The sequence below is a fragment of the Oculina patagonica genome, chromosome 3 (assembly GCF_052425735.1).
Source record: "Oculina patagonica isolate OP01 chromosome 3, crgOcupat, whole genome shotgun sequence".
Taxonomy (NCBI): Eukaryota; Metazoa; Cnidaria; class Anthozoa; order Scleractinia; family Oculinidae; genus Oculina; species Oculina patagonica.
In genome coordinates this window covers 27628765-27641089 of record NC_135760.1, presented here as the reverse complement: position 1 = coordinate 27641089, position 12325 = coordinate 27628765, and the positions used below count along the sequence as shown (strand labels likewise).

General features: G+C 36.2%; 1 protein-coding gene across 1 annotated transcript; it reads right to left on the bottom strand.

Moving 5' to 3' along the window:
• Positions 1 to 296: 296 nt before the first annotated feature.
• LOC144647379 (splicing factor ESS-2 homolog) lies at positions 297 to 11667 on the bottom strand. The gene is made up of 5 exons (XM_078507184.1): positions 11457 to 11667; positions 6635 to 6791; positions 2035 to 2700; positions 1459 to 1681; positions 297 to 898 (listed from the first exon to the last, which is right to left on the bottom strand). The coding sequence occupies exons 1-5, from the start codon at positions 11571 to 11573 to the stop codon at positions 634 to 636; spliced, it is 1428 nt and encodes a 475-aa protein (XP_078363310.1). The 5' UTR covers positions 11574 to 11667; the 3' UTR covers positions 297 to 633.
• Positions 11668 to 12325: the final 658 nt, after the last annotated feature.

Below are 12325 nucleotides of genomic sequence, written 5' to 3'. Positions count from 1 at the left end.
GTTTTGCGTTACGTTTTCCGTTTTTCATCTTTTTGAGTCGAGCAAAAACACGAAGTGCTCAGGTGCATCTTTTTCTCAAATCTCATCTGCTGCTCAAAAATATGCGCCATACATGCTTCACTTAATGCTAAAGAGGATCACTCTTTATTTGGTGGTGAAAATTAGAATTTGCGCTACGAAGCCTAAGAGCACGAATAATCAATGGTGCAACTCCGATGGAAAAACAAAACATTCAACGGCAAACAAGTGTGATAATTGTCACATTGGACGCTTGGAAAAAATGCAGAGGTCGACACTTCATCAAATGAGGTTGCTCAAAGAGCCTTTTATTTTATTTTTAAAGTTTTAATAATTTCAGTATGGCACATCTGTTTAAATGACATGTTGTTGGGTCAATGGCATAGATGAGGAAGATTTTTTCATTATCTACAATAGAGAAGTCAGTCTGTGTACAACATTATTGCAGTCTGATGACACCATGCTACTTAAGCCAACACCTTTCAAGTGTAATACCCTGGTCACAGGGATTTCACACCCATGACAGCTGACACGAGAATTATTTCATGTTCTATCTTCTTGACAATGGAACCAAGGAACAACACCTGGCCACACATATCTGTTCATTTGTCAATGTCAGTGCTTTGGTAGATTGAGTAGGTTATCTGTCAGGGATACACTCAGGACTGGTGTTGAACTGTTATCCTTTGGTGTTGCAGCTGGAGTTGATTGATTGAGGCGAGCAGGTGTAGAGCTTTCTGATCTGTGAGGTGACGGTGTGTAACTTGCTCGTAAAGACTTATCAGTTCCAGTTCTGATTCCTAATCTTTGTGAGGCCAATCTTTGTGCAGCAGGAGACATTTGCCCCAGACGATCCACTGTGTTTATGTGTTTTGGACTCCTGTAAATAAATATTTCATACATAATAATAAACTACGATCATGAAATCTGTCCAGGAATGCACATAACAGTGTTGCACTGATCCACTTTTATATTCATTTTGACTATTTTAGACTGAGGGCTCAAATAGGTAATAACTGTGTCACCACACAGTGAATAAGATAAAACAAATTGACTCAATACACATTTTAATGTTGGGTTAGATTCTTATCGTGTGTCCAGAATGTTGAGCCTCTTTTAACCTAAAGGCTCACAGTTCATTAGACATAAGGCCAGCATAAGATCAGGTTTCTCTGGAGTGACTAGTTAGGATCATTGTTTGTCTCCCTAAATGGGATACTAATTCACTCTAGGTAATCCCACTGAAACATGTAGTTGGCACTCAACTTCGATTTCTGTGACATTAAACAACCAAGGAAATTAATTATTGGATACTGGTAGGATATGCTACCCAGCATTTAGTCAGTTAAGATAAAATAATAACATTTATCGCTATAAATGCTGCCCAATTTGGAAATAATGAAATGAAAAACTGTCAAAACTGGACAAAGTTATGATTACCTGCCAATCAAAGCTGTAGCCTTTGCCAAAGCATCTCTTCGTTTCTCTCTGTGTTTCCTACTGACCTTGTCGGCAAGTGCCAGACCTAACTGGTCTCTTTTCTTTGGTTCAGGCATCTTAAAGGTTGGACCAGGTGTGGCTGTAATTGGGGTATCGCCACCATCCAAACGAAAAGGTGTGCCTTCTATGCTGCCCCATGTCATTAAAGGTGATGCATCTACACCTAAGGTAAACCAGTGTTAACACAATAATATAATGATCAACAACAAAAAATTTCAGTCTAATCAAGAAATGAAAAAGAAATAACACTTGGAAACAATTTTGAATGTACTAGTAATCTGTAGTTTCAGAAAGTGAATTTTGAAAAAAGACTTTAGTCTTGCCTGAGCCTAGAGACTAACAGAACTTTACAGTTGTAACATGGATGATAAGGAGTATTATGTCATGTTACTCCTTCAGATCATTTTGTCAGGTTGCCCAGCTAACAACTGTACCACTTATTGAGAGAGGTACATAGTGCCTAGCAATGATCACAGTCAGACTCCCCCTTCAAAGACTTAAGTCTAATATATTTACCTGGAGCAGGTGAGGGTGTGACAACGAAGCCATATCCATTCACTCTGGGTGTTTCACTGGCCCCTTGAACCAGCCCGTCCACTCCTATCTTGCCTTGTTTTGTAGCTAAACGAGTTGCAGCAGCAGCAGCTAGCTTGCCATCACACGACTCATCAGGAAATGGATCATTTTTAAACCTGCTATTCTCATGCTGTATTTCCTGTCTTTTGGTATACTTGCCCTCTATTTTCTCCTGAGCTGATGCGTCAACACCATCAGGGTAGTACATAAGAACATTTTTGTTTGTATAATTCCAAGTTTCTACCATTGAAGGTCTGTCCTCGTATTTGAATTGATCACCTTCCTCAGAAGCTGGCAAAGCCAGGATTTTCTCTTTGTTTTCTTTCTGTTCTTTTTCTTTCTCATAAAGCCATTGATATTTCTCTCTGTGATTCTGAACAGCTGTGTCCATAATTTGTTCAAATGATGCATTGTCCTCACTTGTGTTTTTTGATAGAAATTTATCCAGTGTTAAGTCAGACTGATCTTTCTTACTATCTGACTTGTTTTCTGCCAAGTGTTCATCTTGCAGAGGGCCATCAGCTTCCCTGTTATTAGGTGGGATTGTTTCAGATGGTGCTGGTGTTCCCTGAATTGTACTAGGGGTTTCAAATGTAGCAGGGCTAGCTGAAAGAAACAAACAAAGGAAAGATAGTCAATAATCAAAAGAATCAAAGCTGGCAAAGACAAAGCAACACCATTTAAAGTATGTTAACAAAATTTTCAAAGAGTAGAGTATGTACTTACTAAATAGGCATTTTTATCCCATAAAAATATTTCTAGAACAAACACTTACTTGCCCATTATTGTAGAGAGATCAAATTTGCAGATAGACGCATTGCAGAGACAAACAAGACGCCTTAAGCTTAAAGCTTAAAACCGGGCGGTTAGTGTTTAACTATTTGATTAGGCAAGTGCAGCAAAAACTTTTAAAATTCCATTTAATTGAGAAGCACACAAGTCTGTGGTTTGTTTGTCAATGCTTGAACAAATTCCTGCTTAGGCTTCCAATTTTTTGTTAATAAAGAATAATCTCTGTATTTTTAGATTTTAGTTTTTACCTAAGGATAATGGAAGATTAGATTATTAACATTATCATACACTTAACAAAGTGCAGACTACTCATAAAATTTTGAACAGCTGTTCTGATAAGAAAACCATGAAAAAAGGACAAAGGTTGCGCGATACAATCAAGCATGGATTTTTATTCAACACCCCCCCCCCAACCTCTCCCCCCCCATTTCCTCTTTTTTTAGCCATTAACCTTCGAATATCTCCCCTCCTACTCCGTCCTCTCCCATTCCTGAAGCCTTTGACTTTACTCCCTCCCATCACTCATTCTACTCTTCGGTGATGGTGCCAGCCGAGAAGCAGTTTGGGGGCGAGTAGCTGTGACACACAAGTCTGAGATTTGCATAATTTATGCAGTTTCCGTGAGTTGTAATATGTCAAAATGTCCTTCATTACATTAGCTGCTTTTATCAACATGCCTGGATAAATTACTGATTATTACGTTTTGTGTATTTCTAATCTTGAATAAATGAACCCAAACCAGTTCGTTAAATACTAAGAAGCGTTTAAGGTTTATTTTAAAAAAAATGTATCACAAACAATAAAGGGAATAATAAAAAATAAGAAAGCTTTTTAGCTTTTAAAAATGCAAGCTCTTCAAGTCAAGCTGATTCTTCGATCGAAAAACCTGCCTATGTGCTGCATTTTGGGAAGCAGTCATGCAAACACCAGTTCTTGATTGCGTGATTCATTACAGGTAATTTCTCTCTCGCCGTTTGGTTCCGACTGAAACTCAAAACCCTTGAATGAAAAACCAAAAAATATATTGATTTCTCGAAAAAAAGAGCGGAGTAACCAGAAAATTACAGTATTGGCTCCTGCTCAAATAAAACGAGTCACATAAATAAAATTGAATAAAAATAAAACGAGTTACATAAATATCAAGAATAACAGAAAAACCTCAAAACACAATTAAAAAAGAAAATAAAAAGACTAAATAAAAAAAGGGCATGCATTAGATCACGCGTCACGCAGATAACATATGCTGTTAAAAATTCCAACTAAATGTGAAAAAAGAAAAAAAAGAATCAAGATGAGGTCTAGAAACATTTTAATGGCATTAAAAATTTAAATACTTTAAAGCCGTAAAATTAGCCAAAACGCAAGTTTTTTTTGCCGTCTATTATTTTACTCGATGACTTTACCGATCCAAATTCCATTCTAGTTTTTAGAAATTATTATATTACTAATTTACATTTACATTTTTGTTTTTCTAAGCTCTTGAAAAGTGTGCGAGTAAAGGTTTTACTTCAAGAACCAAAACAAAGTTATTTTGTTGTGCAAACATTCAATTCGTCTGTGACACACGACTTGGTCGAATGAATATGGACAAAATGGACACAATTCTTGCTAAATAGAAAACATCTTCAAAGTAGAGTCTGGCCCAAAAATGCTTTGTCGAGCTTTGGCTACCAGCCGTTTTTAAAAGCAGAAGCTTGCTGCAAAAACATTGCGTGACTGACGTAAAAAAAAAGCTTTGTCAAAACAATCACCGGTTTCGCACTCTTGTTCTCGCTTGAGTCGAACGCTTGAATATAAACACAAAAATATACATTTCATGCTTAACAGAAATCAGGGTATCGGGCAAAATTTTAAATAGGAGAGTAATCTTAGCTCCTGCTGAGTAAATATCAGAAGTGCGGGATTTGAATCCTGGCCAAGAAAGCGGCCAAGCAAACTACTACGACAAACACGGTAAATCAAAAACATCACACGGTACCTCAATCTATAAATAGATGTTGTTCGTTTCAAAAGCCTAAAAACCCAACAAAAACGAACAAATGAAAGAAACATGAACAAAGGTTTCAAACGGAATTTTTATTCAAGATGGGGTCAAGAAACATTTTGAAAGGCTTAAAGATTTAAATTTCAAAACCGTGAAATTTTGCATGCTGTGGTAGAATTTAATTACATGTAATTTCCCGCACCAAGATTTAATTTTGCAGACCATTTTTTTAACTTGCTCACTTTACGGATTTTTTTCAAAAATTCCATCATAGTTCGTAGAAGTACTATACATTACCATTTTTTTCTGAAGTCTTGGGAAGTGTGTAAGAAAACACTGAAGTAAAGCTTTTTTATCAAGAACTCAAGTGCTCAACTGTGCACGGATGAAAATGGACATAATTAATTCGGAAAGTATCTTCAAAGTATTCTGGCTAAAAACGTTCTGGCTACCAGCCGTTTTTTTAAAGCAGTTTAACATGCGTAAAGCTTGCTTCAAAAACATTGCGTGACTGACATAGCGGTTCGGCAGTACTCCCTTGAGTAAAACGCTTGAATAAAATAAAAACATATATTTCACGCTTAACAGAAATCAAGGTTTTAGATAGAATTTTAAATAGAAGAGTGATTTAATAGCTCCTGCCGAGTAAATATCAAAAGTGCGTGTTTTGAATCCTGGCCAAGGAAGCGGCCGAGCGGGTCTGGAACGATTTACCGACAAGACTACTACTACGACGAAAAAATTCCGGGCGATTTATGAACCGGGCCCAGTCTCCGCCCGGTTAAAAAGCCTGTCCATTGAAGGGAAGGTAGCCATGCAGGGTTTTCAATTTATAACATTTTTTATGAGTGGTGGCTTCAGATGATCAAATAGGTGGCTGTGACCACAAATAGGGGCATAGCGCCAGAAGCTTGGAAATGCAATTTCCAGCATTTGGGGCATAAAATAAGTGTTTTTGATTATTTTAATTGACCACAGAACAGGTTTTTTGAACACATTTTAAATTTTTCAGATGCAAATCTTACAAATGAAACCTTAACAGACAACCAAAAGAGGCCCTATGGGCGGCGTTAGACAGCCGGTAAGTGGCTTTTATTGAAACCCCTGCCATGGTAGAGACTTGGTCATTTTGTGTAAGTTCAACTGAATTCTGAAATAAATCATAAAATGTAAACTGCAAGAAGTAATCTAATGGTTTTTTTTCCTTCCTAGGCAGATTTAAACTTTTAGTTAAATGATTGAATCTTTTGCTTTCTGAAGGTTTTTGTTACATAGTTTGCATTGGAAAATATATGCCCAAGGGATTCAACTTCTGTTTGACAGAAGGTCAAAAGTGGTAAACCAATCGTTTTAAATCACTAGGAGTATTTCTAATCCCTCTGGATGGGATGCTAGAGTTACTTCCAGCATTAAAATTCACCTGGTACCCATTTATACACCTTGGTGGAGAGAGGGACTGTAAGAAGAACACAACACAACAACAACTGGTTGATTCAGAGTCCAGTGTACTATCCATTATGCCACCACATCACCCATACACATGTTTATGAAACTACTTAAAATAACCTCTTGGCTAGAAAAACGTAACTTTAAACCAGCTTAAATGGCTAACTTTCGATTTTTTTTTTTTGCATATTGGGTGTATAATTTGTGACAATATCGTCTTTATATGGTTGGTGATTATCTTTATCACCTGTCCACTTGATCAATTGTATTGTTAGAGGAATTGAGGTCTTGGTCACAGTTAGATTACTGTGTACTCACCCAAACGACCACCTGGTGTGTGTGTTACTTGATATCTGGCTGATATTTCCCTTAATTTGTCAACATCATTGTGTTCAACAGCATCCAGATACTCATGCTGTGCTCTTAGTTTTGGAAGCTCAGGAAAAAAGTCTCTTTGAATGATTTTATTCAGTGACTGCAAAATAAAAGACATTGCATCATACACTGTACTCCTGAAGTTAATCTGATAGTTAAAAACTTATTTCCAATTTCCAACAGAAGGGAACAAACACTAATTCATGTGCCTTTTTTGTCTTTTTTTTTTCTAGCTGGGACAAGCTAGAGTATTTAAATCTGGACTATATAAAAAATGATATGAATTACTTTTATAATAAAATTTGGCTGGGACAACTAACAGTTAAATCACCCGTGAGGAAAGTTGAAATTGCTGGACTTCTGCATCTATTATCTAATAATTTATATCAGTCAAATACATGAGTGTCAATACTCCTCCCTCCATCCCAATACCTGGAAATTTTATTTGAGGTCAGCTCTACCTAGATGGTAATTTGATGTGTAATAAAGCCCAACCCCTCAGGCATTTGATAATAATAATAATAATAATAATAATAATAATAATAATAATAATAGGGCTGCAACGATACACCGGTGCACTGATGAATCGCGATATTTTTGTCAAGATATGAATATCGGTATTTAAACAAAATATCGCAGTATCGTAAAAAATAAAATATTCTTCATTAGCGTTCCAGAAATGACTAATTTTAATGACTTTTTACCCAAGTCAAAGCTCTCAATAGCAATTAATTAAACTGATTGACAAGGAAGTTCCATTCTGCTTCACATCTGATCACTTATTCTTTAAAGATGCAACAAGTAGTTGTCGACTGCACAGCCTTGTGAATCCCCAAGCAAAAACATGAGGTTTTTTGAGAACTTCACTTTGCAAATACGTTTTCACTGCTGAAAAAGTGGAAAAAACTGAGTTACCAACAGAATTAAGTAAAATTATGCACTTGTCAGTTGTATGTAATGTTGTATCGTATCATGGCACTTGTATCGAGGTACATATTGTATTGTGAGAAAATGTATCTTTGCAGCCCTAAATAATAATAGCTTTTACCGTATTTACCCGTGTGACCTTTTTTAACCTAAAAATCGGTCCAAAAAATTGCCCTCGACTTATACATGGGTCACAATTTTCAACCCAAGTACCAGTTAAATAACTTCTGCATAATTAACAAAACAATTGTTTTAATATGTTAACAACATCTAAATAAACAACAGTACAGGTTACGATGTCCATTCGCTGCTATCTATGTCGTAAAATTGGCATTTCAAGTTAAAATTCATTACGACTTATCCGCTTAATATAAACCTGAATGTTGTAGAGAATCACTGGCACAACATTTGAATAAAGAGCTGACATTTTCCACTAATAAAGCTGCTAAATCCACTCGAGAACAAACATCTTCATCAGTGATCTTTCTTGCTTCAAACTTCGCTACTTAGCCTGGCATGTGTAGTTATCAGTTACCAGTACCTCACCGTTTTGTAGCTTGGTTACCAAGCTCCCCAAGCAAGCTTGGCACTTTGTTTATTGAGTGGTTTTCAAAGATTTCCAATGTTTCTTGGTGTTTTGCTTGTCTTCTAAAGCCGCTTCTATCTCTCCACAATTAGAAAGGTTTATTTGTATTTAGTGTGTTTGATTTTAGAAGCCTGTTTCAAAAATTGTGGACAAAATACCTGCATAAACACGTGTTGTTAAAACGCTCGAGTTACACGTTAATAAACATCACATTGAAACTTGCTGTGATTTTTTCGTTAAGTATCTCTACTGGAAACGAAATTCTAAGAAACACGAGTTTAATTTTCCAAGAAAATTCTAACCCAGAAATAAAAAAAAACATAGTTTCTGGCCTCAAAAATAGGGGGTCAACTTATACACGAAATCGACTAATACACGGGTAAATACTGTATTTATATATATATACATGTAGCTGATGTATTCATGTCTTTTACAACTAAACATTTAAAATCAATAAAACTCTAGACAATGGTTGCAAGCTAAAGGATTTGTCATCCAATCATTCAGCATGGATGTTCACAGGTCACTCACTGCTCATATTCCAGTTCTGTTTCATAAGGGTATTCTTTTGCCTTTTACAAACACATGCTAAATGTAAGTGTGGAGTACTACCATAAGGGAAATTTTTCAAATGACTTGGGTTAACAATAACACAAACACTTAGCTTTGTATTTCTGCCGTGCGAGTGATAGAAGAAAATTAGAGCGCATACAAGAAAGGGCACTCAGAGCCATTTTCTGCGACAAAACGTCAAGTTACGAAAAATTACTAGTTATGGTCAACCTATGCACTCTACAAAATAGAAGGTTACAGGACCTAGCTACTCTTATGTACAAGGTTAAGCATAACATCTGTCCTAAGTATGTTGCTGACTTATTTCAGAGGTCTGAGACGAAGTATGCCTTACGCAACAAAGAATTTGTTATCCCTAGATTTAATACAGTCACATATGGCAAACATACGATCAGATACACTGGGCCTAAGATATGGAACATAATACCAAAGGACATAAGGAGTTTACCAACACTGTCATCTTTTAAGAAAAACATTCCTAAGCTAGACTTAGATATTTTATTAATGAATGATAATTGCTGCGCTAATGAATGATTTGCCACTAAACGGATCCTGTGTTTTACGTACTAGAGGATTCTGGGATCGCTAGGGGGCAAACATTGCAAGTCGCTAGAAGAGAATATATGGCGAAAAATTGTTTTGACGTTCAAAAATACGATTTTGGGGAGAGATCAACGCTTTTTCGCCAGTATTTTATCAGAAATGGATTTGGGCAATGTTGGTACGTTGAAAGTGTTAGGTTTTGTTTGAATAACCGTAAAATATGCGATAAAATCTACCGCTTTTATGAAGGTTTACATCTATTTGTGAAATTGAAAATAGCTCAATAAAGCCCTTTCAGTAGTTGTATAATATTTTACGTTTGCACAAGCTGTTAACTTATTAGTTACGTCTTTTAATAACAAGTAATTATTACGGCTTCGTAAAAAGGTGACAGACATTCACAGACTCCTACGACCGTGACATTTATAAATTTCCTGATCGCTTAAATTGGATTTGGTCGTTTAACGTATTTTGTTTATAACTAGTTTGTAAAGGGAACTCTATCCTGCCAGCTATATTATTAAGAAGTGTTTTAAGTTTAGTGGAGCCCTAACAATGCAGCCAGAAAATGTGAAGAGGTCGTAGGTCTGCGTGGTTCTCCGGTAGTACCGGTAGTACATTTTTACACATCTGTAGTGTATTTATTGTTATGTATTGGCTATTCGGACTGTCGTGATTTATCTTGGCTCATTTATATTTGCAAATCGATGCACTTTAAGTTCTTTCTAGAAGGACAAGATCTTAAATTATCCGTAAGGATGTTCATCGGTATGTGTTGTATAAATGTGTTTCTTTGAACCGCGGAAAACATTTGTGTTTTGTCTAGTTTAGCCAGAGGCTGCTAAGCTTTACTTCGAGAAAGATGTAACCTTGTTTTAAAGAGAGCCCATGCTCATGACAAATCATATTTCTTATTTTTGGGCGAGTAGAATCTAAATATTTCATCGCGAGAAAGAATTGTTTTTGCCTCTCTGGGTACCTTCGATCGTTTATCACATACTATTGCAAACAGCACAATAATGGCAGTGATTGCTCCTGGGCATATTTCTAATATTATTTGTATAACTGAGCATAGAATAATCATGTACATACGTAAATACAACTCAAAGGTCTTAATTAAGTAATTTCCTCAAGATATATACATAACTTGTAATATTTTGAGACATTTTGAGATGTCAGTTTCAAAGTAAACCTTGCCGCTTGCACTTGCGAAAGCAGAGGTTTATCGGTAAACTTGATCACATTTTTCGCGGTTATTCAAAAAGAAACTTATGCTTTTCGAGACTCAACAATGTCCAAATGCATTTCTGATAAAATACTGGCGAAAAAAAAATGATCTCTCTTCAAAATCGTATTTTTGAACGTCAAAACAACTTTTCGCCATATATTCTCTTCTAGCGACTTGCAATGTTTGCCCCCTAGCGATCCCAGAATTCTCTACGCAAAACATAGGATCCGATTAGTGACAAATCATTCATTGTATTCTATGCAGTTCTTAATGTAAGTTCTTAGCTTGTATTTTATCTGTATATATTGGAAATATATAATCTTGTATTATAACTTGTATATATTGTAAATAGTTTAACCAATTTTAACCGATTTTAGCATTTATTAGGATATTTCGATTTTGTTATTCTTCTTTTACTTTAAAGTGTCCCCATGACACTTCGCATGCGAGAATCTGACCCATGCATTACTGTCTCTGATTACTGAAAATTATTTTTATAAAAGCAGTGATTAAATCTCATTTATTGCCTACATTTTGTGACATTTTAACGTTGAAAAGAATTTAAAGATTTGTCAAGAGTTATCAATCTGTCAAACCCGTAGCATGCGTAGCAGACATCTGTGTACGTTTTTTAGTGTATTTAGAAGAGTGCGCGATCGCGAGAATACGCGCGCTGGAAACTACGAAGGCTATCAAGCCTGTGTCATTTATGAACACCAGAGAAATAGCATTTTTTTCGCATATTACCTAAAATACAATTTACCATATTTTGGTCATTTCAAATATAGCTCTATCAAAAACCATTCAATATCTGTTCTTATGAACAAACATGAGTATTTCGCTCGTTGGCACTTACCGATAGGTACAACTAGTTATCTTTGTAATCTTGTGTTGTTTGCTGTACGTACCTGCACGTAAGTTTCTTCATCAAGTACTTTGACATTTCGTTTTCTGTCCGATTCTTTTGTCGACTGATGCTGTATCTTACTGACAGATAACTGGCTGTCTCTATTTGCCAATGCCATTAGGAGAAAGTTATCCAGTCCTTTGGACCTTCTTTACATTACAGTAAGGTAGCTACTGCTCTTTGTGATCGGCAACTTACGACAAAACAACGTTCTGGAGGATTACAAGACTTGGTAACCGCTCTTTCTTCAAGGAGTGGTCTCTAAGCCTACTCCCTCCCTACTACTCCCTACTACTGCTCCCTCTCGCTTTCGTAATAAATGGCACGCAATGCATGCAGAAGCGATGACGTTTTACAAAGGGTTTTAAATATTTTTAGGAAATTTGTCAAAAATTAACGTAAATTAAAGTTCAGTGGAACACCGCTTTAGGGCACCTGCTTAACACGAACAGTTTTGTTTGTCCATACATTTTCTCTAACATTAATTTAATAACGGACAACAGACATGCAAGGTCAAGTTCTGTCTCTGACCGGACCACACAGACCCATTGTATGATTTCGGGCGACTGCGTAGCGTATATAAACAGTGATTTTATATGCTGATTTTAAATGGTGAACATGGCGACAGATAAAAGAAATATGTTCCATACGTTTCGGGGTTTCTGCCCCTTCTTCGGTGGAGAAAAATCAACTGGCATTTCAATTTATTCCACAGAAGAAGGGGCAGTAACCCCGAAACAAAAGCAACATATTTCTTCTAAAAATACCAAAATTACAGTCAGGAGTTGACATTAATACTCTTAATAAATTTTGACGCTGACTTATTTGAGCGTAAACAACGCTCATAATGTGCTCAAGACGTTTCGACCG